We start from the raw sequence: 12,455 nt of genomic DNA on the forward strand, positions 1-12,455 counted from the left end.
TATGAATTAAAACTGATTATTACCATGGAAAAGAAATTGATGAAACTTTAATGTTCGCTGAAAAGTGCACACATCCATCGGAACAGAAGTGTCTGCACCACACACGATAGGGTATACGAAAGGGCACCTAAAGAGTAGGTACCAGGATGTAGTAGCACCAACAAAAGAAAGGAATATAACTTGAGTACGAATGAATCACAAGTGCACAGAAGGACTTTCCAATTGATCTCGCAAAAAACAGGCAGACACACCCATTGCATCTCTGGGCGAATTGTGTAATTCGGTGCTGGCGTTAATGAGGCTTTGAGGGTTTTCACCCCTTCCTAGGGCCCCTGGCTGCAGCTCCACTCTTCCTTAGCTTGAAAAATGTTCCTCCCTCCCCCCCCCCCCGAAATTTGACTCTAGGTGCGCCTCTGCTTCAAGCTGTGGGAGCAGCCAGGCCCGGACCTTCTCTCTTGCCCATCAGCAGCAGCAGTTTTCCCGCTCATCAAGCAGGACCGTCATTGCAAGCGCTTTCTCACGCTTTTAAAATTGACGGTCCTGCAGACAAACATCACTGTGGGGGCTGTCAATAGTGACGGACCGGTGTTCTGGGGGGGGGGGCAGGTGCCCCCCCTTGCCCTCCCCTGCGGACGCCCATGTTGTGACATCGGATGAGGGCAAAGAGGAAAAATGCCAAGACCCAAGGTGCTAGGTAGCGTTGAACCAATATGCTGGACACCTTAACCTTCTACAACAGATATTTAGCCTCCTCCTCTTCTATGTGTACTAAAGTCGATAGCCTTAGTTGAATGAGCAAGGGAGGAGATACACAATTAAGAAATACACAGGCACATAAATTAGGTTGCATCCAAATAGCGCATCGATTTCCTTCACAAAGAATCCTCGGCTGTGATGTGAAGTTTTATTTCACGAAGGGTAATGTTCTTTATACGTGCTGCTGTTCATTATGCCACTTCTTTGCAACCTCTAATAGGACAGAGCTCAAAGGTGTTGTAATGGAGTCCAAAGTTCTCAAACCTGTCTCTTAGAGAGCAATAGTTGGCTCCTTGTCTACTAGTCTATGCTGTAAACACACATGCTAACTATAAGTGATATATCCTTGTTTTGAAATTTCTTTGCTAGTGTTCTACTGTATGCCATATCTTTTGAGACTTCAGTCTCATTGTTTCTGGTCTCGACATGGTCTTACTCTGCCAATCTATCTCTTTTCAAGGGTGAACGTCCTGGTAAAGTTCAATAAAGAGTTGACAATTTCTTTTATTAATAGAGTTTTATATAGTGAAAATTAGACCCAAATCGGGTATCAGAGCGCTTTACATGAGCACCAGTTTAGTTACAGAAGGACACATTCATTTTTGTTATGCCCGGGGAGATTAAGTGATTTGCCCAGAATCACAGGATGTTGAGTGTCGTTGCCCAGCCTCGAACCCGGTTCCCCAGCTTCGAGGTCGACCGCTCTAGCCGTAAGGCTATATCCTCACCCCAATCAATCCTTTTTATAATGATTACAGAGTAGACAGTTGCACACAAACAGGTTTCTGTTGTAGTTAGAACCTGACATGGCTTTTCCCTGTCATAGTTGTGAGTTTTAATTTCTTCATTCATCTTCTTATTCATTCACTCATTCATTTCTAACTTTTACTTGTCATCAGTTTTTCAGTTGATGATAAGAGTAGGCTTGAACATAGTCTGTAAGCCTCATTTAAATTTAGTGTGTTTTTTTTTAGATATTGGTATTTGAAAAAGGTTCCAGACTTAAAAAGGTCGATTTTATTGAATATTTTTGCTGAGGAACACTCAAGCAGGAAGCTTGTGGCTTCTGTCAATCACATCTGAATTTTTAATGAAATGTGGTGGTGATGAAGAGCTTGGTTTTTATTTTATTTTTTCCCTGCTATTTTGAATTTTTTGAATGTGTACAAACTCACAACCTTTGCGCCACGGGAAAAAATGCACAAAGATCAGTGGAAACCAGAGATGACCCGTTCTAGGCCTCAAAGAGTGGTAGACAGGTACACAGAGGTTTGGAAAATCTACTCAAAGGCATGGAAAATGGTACAAAACAAAGTGAGAAAAACACAGTTAGAGGATGGTAAACTTGGGAATTCCCCAAAAATGAATGCACACATGTCTGCCATTTTGTGTTTCTAAAGGGGCATCATATATCTGAGCTAACAGATTTCAGTGATTTCACACAGACAAAATAATAATTGAATAGATGAAGAACAGAAAAAGTGTAAATAGATGAAGAGAGGCAAAGTTTTGTCATTGGGCTACAATAACAAAATACAGTTAAATGGATTAAGTCCTCAGGCATGTGGCAGGCTGCAGGGTCTCTTTGGGCGCATGGGTGGTTGGCCACAGTAGGACAAGCACAACGTATAACAAGGCTGTGCTTCTTGTGTTGAAAAAAGCTCCAAAATTCACTGGAGGACCACGGTTAAGATGTTGGTGTGGTTATGAAACAAAACATAAAAATCACTGAAATTGGCTAGTTTTGTTTATTTTTGCAAATCGTAATTTGCCTTCCAGTGCACTGCCATTGATCTAACAAATGATGGGAAAAATGACTTCTTCTTTGACATCCATGATATCACTGATGATTTCCTTTTGCTGTGCTAGAGAAAATGTGATGTATATGGAAGGGTGGGTCTTGTGTCCACGTGTGGTCTGGGTGCAGGGCCTGGCCAGCCCTAATCTGCAGCGCACATATGGGAATTACCGGTTTGTGAATCCTACCGAAGTATGAATTACACCTGGAAATAGTTTAGCGAGTCTGCACAAATATGCATGAGTCTAGATTTTTCTTTAAATATTTAGTTTGACGAAATAAAACCATTTTAGATTGCAAAAGGACGCCACTGTATGATAATGGTATCCATTTCTGTTTTCCAGGTTAATGCCAATGAACTTACAAATGGTGTAATTAATGCTGCCTTTATGCTCCTTTTTAAAGATGCTATTAGACTGTTCGCAGCATATAATGAAGGAATAATAAACTTGTTGGGTAAGTCGAACCGTTTTACTAATTTGTTTCTAAAATACCACGTATTCCCTGAATGAGAAATTAATCTTTTCCTTCACTTTCTTGATTTCGAATATTGTTGGTGTTGATATTTACGCAAACGTTTTCTCCCACATTGATCTGAATAGATCCGCTGTATCATATGTATTCTGGATTTAAAGTGAAGAACAATAACAAAAATAACAGAATAGACTGTGCCCATCCTCAGGACCCACCACACCTCCATTTATTTTCTCCCCAAATTTACCTTGGTTCCCAGTTTGTTTCTCCGACTGGTTCACTGTCCTGAAATCTCAGATTATGAGCGCAAGCTCCAGTAATAAAGTCTTTCTAGCTGTGCTCACACTTCTCAGTCATACTGTGGCTGTATCACACTTGCCCTTCGCAAGTTCATTTGCATGCCAAATTCACAAGCGGATACGTTCATGATAGTCATATACCAGCTGCGAGGTTACAAACCACCATCCTCGGATGAAGTGCTGGAACTGGACAATGCTTTGACTCGACACTTAAGGCTGCAGCCCCCTGTTTTCAAGACAGAAGTAGAAAGCAAAGTCATAGACATTTCATTTCTGGTACTAAACGTTTTGGGTAGGCAATCAACGCTACACAGGAAAAGATGCAAACAGACTGACATTTAATTCATTCATGCATACAAATGCATGGCTTTGGCAACCTTGTATCACATTTTATTGAGTATGTTCAAAGCCCCAGGCTTTTCAAAGCCATCCATGAACAGCAAGGATCATTAAACCCAAACATGCATGAGGCGGTTCAGGCAGGAGGATGGGAGCATGCACCCCAAAGAACATAGATTAAAGCAGTTTGATTCTAAACTTTCTCTCACCACTCAGAGCACTTACATCAGAAACACTTATTTATATTTATTGCACAATGAAATTGATATAAGCATGCCTTGAGGACTAGGCCCTCGTTGGGAGAGGTTGGGTTTGGCTGAAATGGGTTGTAGGGGAGGTGGTGCTTGATTCTTTGTAGTTTCCTGCTGTTCTCTCTCCCTCTCCCTCTGCCTCCAGACCCTTGGACAATCAGAGTCATAGCACCCATGGGCTCTTCCATATCAACCTTCAATATATATCGATTTTGAGTACATATTTCTTGAAGAAGTTGGCGGCTTTGGCTTGGAACTGTCCCTCAAATAAGTCTGTCCGATAAGGATCTGGAAATGAAGGCTTTTGAGTCCTCTTGTATAACCCATGTATGTTGTTACCTACGCTGCTTTACCCGGGACCCTAACAGTTTCAGTGATTCCATGCAGTGGTTGCTCAAGATCAGCTTATTGAGTGCAATGACCTCAGGAACCCAATTCCTGATGTGCTGAGAGATATGCCCTACCTTGATCCAACCTGATGCAGTCCTCGAAGAAGTAATTCGTGCTTTTCCTGGCAGTAAAGCTTCCTTCACGCTATTCCATTGGCTGACAATGCAGATATTACAGGCATTGTGCCATATTTTGACGTTTAAGTTACGATTAGCTTGATATTCATGTATTAGCTTCCATACTAACTGACCCTGCATTTTCACATTTGGGTTCTAATTTTCTACTTGTGCCCCTTGCAGTATCAAGTGCATGTATTTTTTTCCTGTGTAGCCTAAAGAGTGCGATGCACACACAATTTTCTCCCTTGCCTTTATCCAGTCTCTACCCAGTTGCATTGCCACGGTTGATCCCTGTTCTGAATTACCCTTGCCATTTGTCATTTTGTCCAATGGAGGTTTATCACAAATTCCCCACAGTTCCTTCTTTTTTCCTAACTCTGCTACCAAAAGCATATTCTGACCTTGCTGGACAATCATAACCATGTCTGCTGGGGACTGTGGTCAATATGAGTGATAAAACAGTCCAAATATGTTTGTCAACTGTTAGATGACTACTCTAAATCTAATACCAGCATCCTGCCTGCATTGGATTGTTCCTTTCTCTTTAAGATTGCTTTGTCCAACCTCCTGGCTTGTCACATCCCCGTTACGTGTCTATAGGCATGATGCTTGTGATCTCTAAGGAGTTTTGCCTAACTTAGTTATATGTTGTGTACATTTTCCTTCCTCGCTCTCCCATGTGTTGTTGCATGTCTCCAGTGCCAGTTTCTGGCAATGGCTCTTAAGTGCTCAATGGAATAAATATGCAAGTGGCTCCTTCTGAAGGACTAGGAGTCAACAGCTGGAGCCGATGTTTTAAGGGCCTGGAAGCCCTGAGCCTATCTAGCTTTGAATGCAGGCTGCAGCCCCAGTGCTTGATTTGAAAAAGAATGACTGCTGGTGCCCAAAGCTCTGCTCAGAACCCCGCAGCCGGTGCAGGGGAATGTAGATGCTTCTAATACCACGGCTGGTCATTCATAAATCCACCTCATGGCTCTTTAATCCACCACTATGCTCTCCCTGCCCCTTTAGGTCACTGTTGCAAGTTCCTGCTTTCTACATTTGTGACGGTTTACGTATATCTCTTCCTCCTCCTTTCCTCTTTGTGTGTTTCCCTCTCTTGCTCTCTGCAAAATAAGTGCCAGCCCCCAAAAATGAGGGCCAGTGAACCCCATCGGATCAAATTAAGCACTGATACAGCCCACCTGAGCTTTGAGAGGAAGCAAGAAAAAGGTAAATAAGGTAGAAAGGAGGAGGAAGAGAAAAAAAGGAAAACAATAGTTAAAGTAAGGAAAAGGGTATCCAACTATAAGAGTGAGCTAAAGAGACTGAGTGTATGGTGGTGGAAATAAAGGGCCTAAAGTGGAATCTAGAATAGCCATTCTTGGTATTCGGAACCCAGGCATTCAGCAGTACCGTGGAGGACTCCTAAGGATTTTTTTTTTTTTAATAAATTAAGCACATAATGACACATGCAGTCTGGATCCACGTGTACTACTGGTCAGATGTGGGATCATGAAAAGGCTGCATTTCAAACAAATACATGTATTGTACAAGTTATTTTTTGTATAATTGTTTAATTGCTGAATCGATTTATTGTGAGTGGTAAACTGTGCATTTATTTTTAAATATGCGCAGTGGTTGATTTTCCGCAATTGGTAGTGATGTAACATGTATATTATAAAAGCAACTTTGAAACTAGTAATGACAGAAACGAATGGTCCTTTTAATGTACTCTAAAAAAACACATGGCAATCTGGAGTAAGTTGGACTTTATTTTATACTATTAAGGGAGAAGCCTACTTGTGTATGAACATGTTGGAATTGTGTTTGAATATCGGCGAAGATCAATCAGGGATTTCTATAGCGCACTAATCACCCATGAGGGTCTCAAGGCGCTGGGGGGAGGGGTTTCGGGCAGCTCTGAGGCCATCCATCCAAAGAACCGGGTCTTGAGGACCTTTCTGAAGGCTTGCAGTGTCGAGCTTCGTCTCATGCTGAAGGAGAGTTCGTTCCAGGTCTTGGCCGCAATGTAGGAGAAGGATCTGCCTCCCATTCTGGCACTGCGGATGCATGGGATTTCGGCCAGGGCTAGGTCGGCAGAGCTGAGATTTTCTCTTAGGGACGTGAAAGTAGATTCTTTCTTTGAGGTATTGGGGACTGGTGTTGTGGAGGGCTTTGTAGGCGTGTGTGAGCAGCTCTCTTTTTATGGGGTGCTAGTGGAGGTCTCAGAGGTGCTGGGTGATGTGGTTGTGTCATTGGATGTCGAGGAAAAGTCTGGCTGTGGGGTTATGGACGGTCTGGAGTTTGTGAAGGAGAGATTTGTTGATTCCGGCATAGAGGGCGTTCCCATAGTCCAGCCTGCTGGTGATGAGTGTGTGGATGACGGTCTTTCAAGATTCGGGGGGATCCATTTGAAGGTCTTGCGGAGTATGCGGAGGGTGTTGAAGCATGTGGAGTATATGGAGTTGATATTTCGGTTCATGGTGAGGGAGGAGTCTTGTATGATGCTGAGGTTGCGACTGTGGTCTGTGGGCGTGGGAGGGTTTCTGAGGGCAGGGGGCCACCAGGTGTCATCCCACCCGGTGGGGGTGGATCAGAGGACGAGGACTTCTGTTTTCTCTGAGTTGAGCTTCAGGCAGCTGCTGCTCATCCAGGATGCAATGTCCCTCATTCCTTCTTGAAAACTGTGCCTGGTGGTGTCGGGTTCCTTGGAGAGGGAGAGGATGAGCTGGGTGTCATCGGCGTAGGATACTATATTGAGTCCATGTTTTCTGACGATGGTTGGGAGGGGGGCCATGTAAATATTGAAGAGCGTGGGGCTGAGGGAGGATCCTTGGGTTACTCCGCATCTGATCTCTGTGGGTTTGGAGAGGATGTACATGAGTCTTATTCTTTGTGTTCTGCAAGAGAGTAAGGAGCGGATCCAGTCTAAGCCGGTTCCCTGTATGCCAGTGTCGTGGAGTCTGGCGGATAGTGTGCGGTGGGAGACGGTATCGAAAGCTGCTGAGAGTCTAGTAGGATGAGGGCTACAGTGTGGCCTTGATTGAGGAGTGTGCGGATGTTGTCTGTGGCTGCTAGGAGGGCGGTCTCGGTGCTGTGGTTGCTCGGGAATCCGGATTGGGATGAGTCGAGGATGTTGTTGGATTCTATGAAGTGTGTTCACTTGGTGTTCATGATTTTCTCAGTGACTTTGGCGGTGAAGGGGAAGAGAGAGATGTAGTTCTTGAGGTCCGTCTCGTCTGTGGAGGGCTTCTTGAAGAGAGGTTTGACTTCGGCGTTTCCAGTCATCAGGGAATGTGCCTGTTTCGAGGGTGCAGTTGATTGTCTGTTGTAGTTCCGGAGCGATGATGGAAACGGCTCTGTGCAAGATGTGCGGCTGGCAAGGGTTAATGGGTGCTCTGGAGTGGATGCTCTTCATAGTCTTTGTGGTGTCTTCTGTGGTGACAGGGGTCCAGCTGAGCAGGGTCGACTGTATGACGTCGCTGGTGGATGTTGTTGGGTCGGTGCTTTGGTCTTGGACATCTAAGTTGTCATAGTGTTCTGATCTTGTGGTGGAAGAAGGAGCTGAGTTTGTTGCAGAGGTCCTGGGAGAGAGGGGACGTCAAAGGTTTCGCTGTGGGGTCTGGTGAATTCTTGTATGATGTTGAAGAGAGTTCCTTGGAGTTGTGGGAGTTGGAGAGGATTCTGTCCTGAATGAAGGTTCTCTTCGTAGATCTGATGAGTTGAGGGTGTTGCGTCATGGCGGCCCTGTAGGCGGTGCGTGCTTTTGGCAATTTGCTATGCCTCCATTCTTTCTCTTGTCGTCGGCACGAGAGCTTGGATTCTTATAGGTCCGCAGTGAACCAGGTGGCTTTCGTGTTGTGTTGTCTGCTGGAGTTCTGGAGGGGGGCGAGTGTGTTTGCGCAGTTGACGATCCATTGTTGGAAGTCGATTGCTGCGGAGTCGGTCGTAGTGGGGGGAGAAGTGCAACTGAGGGCGGAGGTGATGTGTTCTTCTGTGATCTTGCTTCAGTTTCTGCGCGGGTTGCTACTATTACAATGTAACAGACCTCATTAGGATTGGGTTAACCACGCGGCCGCTGCATTACCATTTCACTGATCATGTGGGAGGAGTCGGCGAGTGCCCAGTGTGATAGGCGGTGGGTCCTGCTACAGTTGCCCGCCCCCCGCAGTTTGCATCCTCAGCTAGTGGCAAACATAGGCTTCTGATTGAACCACTAACTGATGGCCGGAGTGCTTTTAGCTGCCCAGAAAACTTTCCTGACTGTGCAGCTATGTAGCTGAGCCGCAGCCACGACCCTCAAGCATGCCTGACGACCGGCGTTGCTTAATGCTGCGGGCGGGTTCCGAATTGGGTTTCCGGAGACCGGCCAGCACTGCCTATCCCCGCCCCTTGATGCAGGAAGTGCCCAGCGTAGCCCAGTTTTACGGTCTAATGTGCTAGCACGCAGAGCCCATGTGGCGCAACACATTCCTCTTTAATTATGGGCCTGTTTCACAGCTGATCATTACATAGGCACACCACGCGCCTGCATGCATGCAGAGAATTCAGTTAATTATTGGTGAAGATTGCCGTTTCTTGTGGCCATGCTGCACTGCCTGTGTTTTGCTGTTGTGATTTTTTTTTTAAACGTGACGATTTGGAGCACGCTGTCGGGAAAGGACAGCCGGCGCTGCCGTGACCCTCAGAGCTGAGGACACATGACCAGATGCCCAGAACAATCATGCTGGTGGTTCTAGTCCGAGCTGTAAAGTTGAGGAAAGTCGCGCTGGCCTCACCTAATTGCTCCGCTCGTCTCGCCGCTAAGAAGTAAGTGCCTTGTGACTGTCGACTACTTTAAGTATCAGTTGCTGCTTGTTAATGAATGCGTTAATTTGCGCCCGTCACTAAAGTTTAGCAGAGGTGAGCGAATGGCTGCTGGCTGCACTGTGCCTGCAAAGCTGCCAAGGTTTCAGATTGCTGTGTGTGACATTTTCATAATTTCAGTGTCATTATGAGTGACATTTCAATGGCTATGAGTGACACTTTCTCTCAAGAAAAATCAAGGAATGACTATGATTGAACCATATAATTATCAGAAATGACAACCATTTGAGCAACAAGAAACTAAGATCTTAAAACAGCTGAAAAACACCAGATATGGCAGGGCACTAAGCTAGTGCCTGTGGAACCTAACTTGTCAGCAGCCACAGTCTGCATCGGGTAAGCCTCAGAGTGAGGCTGAGGTACACACATGGGTTACAGCCAGCCCAGGGCGCATGCTGTTTATTATGGCAGAAGGAGGACCAGACATTGGCCTTTCACATGTAATTTATTGTACATACTTTATTTTAGTTGGAAACTCCGCAACTTCTGCAGAAAGAAGTGTTGGCAGCTCGCTATCCCTCAAGAGTTTGTGTACTGACTAACCAGTTTGATTATATCATTAAAAGACAGTATGGCCATGGGACCACCGTATGGGGTCTCACTAGTGGGAGGATGCAAAAAATACAAAATCTCGTAAGTGACCAGGGTGGTCCTCGCCACCTGTAGTGTACCTGTAGAGCGGCAATGGCTGCCTGCGGGGAGAGTATTGAAGCCTCTAAACATTCGAACAGTATGTAGCAATTTTTTTGTTAATTAGCAACCTTATTTTAAGTGGAGTTTGCTGCTGAACATGAGGGCTGAGATGCATTAGCCACACTTCACGCAGTCAGTGCTGTCTCACCCAAAAATGTCACGCCGGTTGATCGGATCCCCAATGTCACATTACAACCTGACACCGACTGCAAGCTACAGTTACCTGATTGGACGCTGCCATTGGTATGATTTGTCAGTGTCTTAAGAAAACACACAGGTTGCTACTTATTTTGGCCGTGGCCCAGGCGCAGATAAGAGTTGGTCTGGAGGAATGTGGTGGGTAGCACTCCATTGTAGGCAGTAACTCTGGCCTGCAAGGCTGGATGCACTGAGACGAAGCCAGGTCTAGCTTTCCGCAGGCCGCGGCAATTCGGGTTTGCCGCCCGCCCACTGCCTCCACAATGACAGTGAGGCTGTCCTGACTACTTTGAGTACCAGGCGGGCTGGCTGTCCAGTGACAGACCTGGGTCACTGACTCCTCAAATACGTCACCCTCAAGTTGGCTGCAGCAATAATTTGGTGGGCGCCGGCGGGGTAAAACCACAGCAGAGCTACAGGACAGCGGCGGCCCAGGCCGGTGTAAGCTCCCTGCAGCAGTGCTGCAAGGGGCACCATCATTAAATATAAGGAGTCGCCTTACTTAAACTCCCAGCTCCAGCAGCAGGATGTGACGTCCCACGCGGCACGTATTAGTAAGTCATTGGACACCACTTCCTTTGATGAAAGGCTGTCAGTCAAGCCGGCCGGCCCGCGGGGAACGATTAATTATCATGTCATGATACATTAGAGTAGTTAAATGTGACTGCGAGCCCCAAGCCTATGGTAACAGAGCAGGCACGTCAGCTGGGCGCTGCCTCACTTTTAGGCAGCTATCACTGACGACTGAGACACAACATGCATATGTGTGACAGTGCATTTCAGTGCAGTAATGCGGAGGACCACACTGAAATGCCTTAGTCTAACGCCTGATGCATGGTACTTGGCAGGACTGCTTTCATTGTTCTACCACATCCTTCCCCTACCTCCCTTCATCATGACACCTGCACCGCAAGCATAAAACAAGCATTTACAATGCAATAGGTCTCACAATGACATTGTTTTGAGCTATTGGCATTGTAAATGTTATTGTTTTTTTCCCCTTTGTGAAGCATTAATCAAATGGTGTAATGCAAAATGCAATAGCTTACTTAGTTGTAATTTTGCAATCTATTGCATTGCATTTGTACTAGTGAGTTTTGTATTGTAACTGGTACTGACTTTTATTAATATTTTTTTTAATCATATCAATCTAATGCATTAAATGTTAATACCCACTCATTTTGGAATAAGGACTCTGAGTGGATATTACATATGCCCATGTATTGTTACTATGATTGCAGTTACAGGTACGAGATCACTATCACTGCAGATATAGGTGTGATATTACTATCACTGCATATATAGGTGTGAGATCAGTATTCCTGCAGATATAGGTTCGGGAAGTAGTGGGCCATGGGAGGTTGCAGGTGCCATTCCCCAGGGGAGAGGGTGGGAGAGATGCGTGGGGCAGCCAGTGGGGTGTGCTGATGGGGCCGGTGGTACTGGGGGCATGGCACACAGGGAGCGGGGGCAGCTCGGATCACAGTGCCAGCGAATGTTTAATTGTGTTATAAAAAGGGAGGTTACAGGAGGTAGTGTCGAAACCCTTAACTAACTTAAATGCAAATTGAACTTTTTATTTGTTCTATGACTGTTTGGTATTGTATAAATTGACTAAAGGCATATTCTGTCTGGTGCTCTTGTTGTGCATCTATCTAGGACCCTAATCAAGATATCCCCGATTCATGCCCTTATATGGTTATAACAAAACATATCCTTATATAGGCATAGGAATTATGTCTATATCTAGTCATAGCCCATGCAGTCCATATACGGCAAGGCTACTCCCATAGACTCCTAGAAAGTACAACGCGTTCTTTAAACAAACCAAGCCTCTAGCAGCCCGGGAAATCCCCCTGCTTTTGTTTTGATTTGCACAAGAACTCCTGGAGTCCAGAAAGAACTGTTAGTTCTTAGTGACGTCTTATGTCCAACCTTACGTCAAACTCTGCACCTTCCAGGTATAAATATACCAACAGTTGCCTTAAGCAAACACACAGTGGTTTGGAGCAGAGCGGCTATCTACTTGCCCGAAGCCCAGCTGATGCGAGAGCCGAAGGAAGCCGTTCCTCCCATTTGACGCACTGAGAGATGCTGTCTTTTCTCAAGCCGAGAAATCCAGCTCCGGTGTTTCCAGTCACCCTTGCGGGTTGCTGGGAGATCGAGTCCTGAGAGAGAGATACAAGACCTCCTACATTCTATTACCAAGGTACGGAGCTGACTAAACCCTTAAGAGAATTCTTGATTCAGATTCTTGGCAAAAAACAACTTAACTTAAACTGCAACTTAC

General features: G+C 45.5%; 1 protein-coding gene across 12 annotated transcripts in view; it reads left to right on the forward strand.

The window, feature by feature from the left end:
* The window catches only part of PICALM (phosphatidylinositol binding clathrin assembly protein), a 519,981-nt gene that overhangs the window by 268,007 nt on the left and 239,519 nt on the right, over positions 1-12,455 (forward strand). For all 12 annotated transcript variants that reach the window (XM_078658455.1, XM_078658454.1, XM_078658453.1 and 9 more), the window contains exon 6: positions 2,899-3,010. In XM_078658455.1, coding sequence (XP_078514581.1) covers positions 2,899-3,010 — 112 coding nt within the window. The remainder of the gene's footprint in view (positions 1-2,898; positions 3,011-12,455) is intronic.

Source organism: Lissotriton helveticus, chromosome 8 (genome assembly GCF_964261635.1).
Source record: "Lissotriton helveticus chromosome 8, aLisHel1.1, whole genome shotgun sequence".
In the NCBI taxonomy this organism is placed as follows: Eukaryota; Metazoa; Chordata; class Amphibia; order Caudata; family Salamandridae; genus Lissotriton; species Lissotriton helveticus.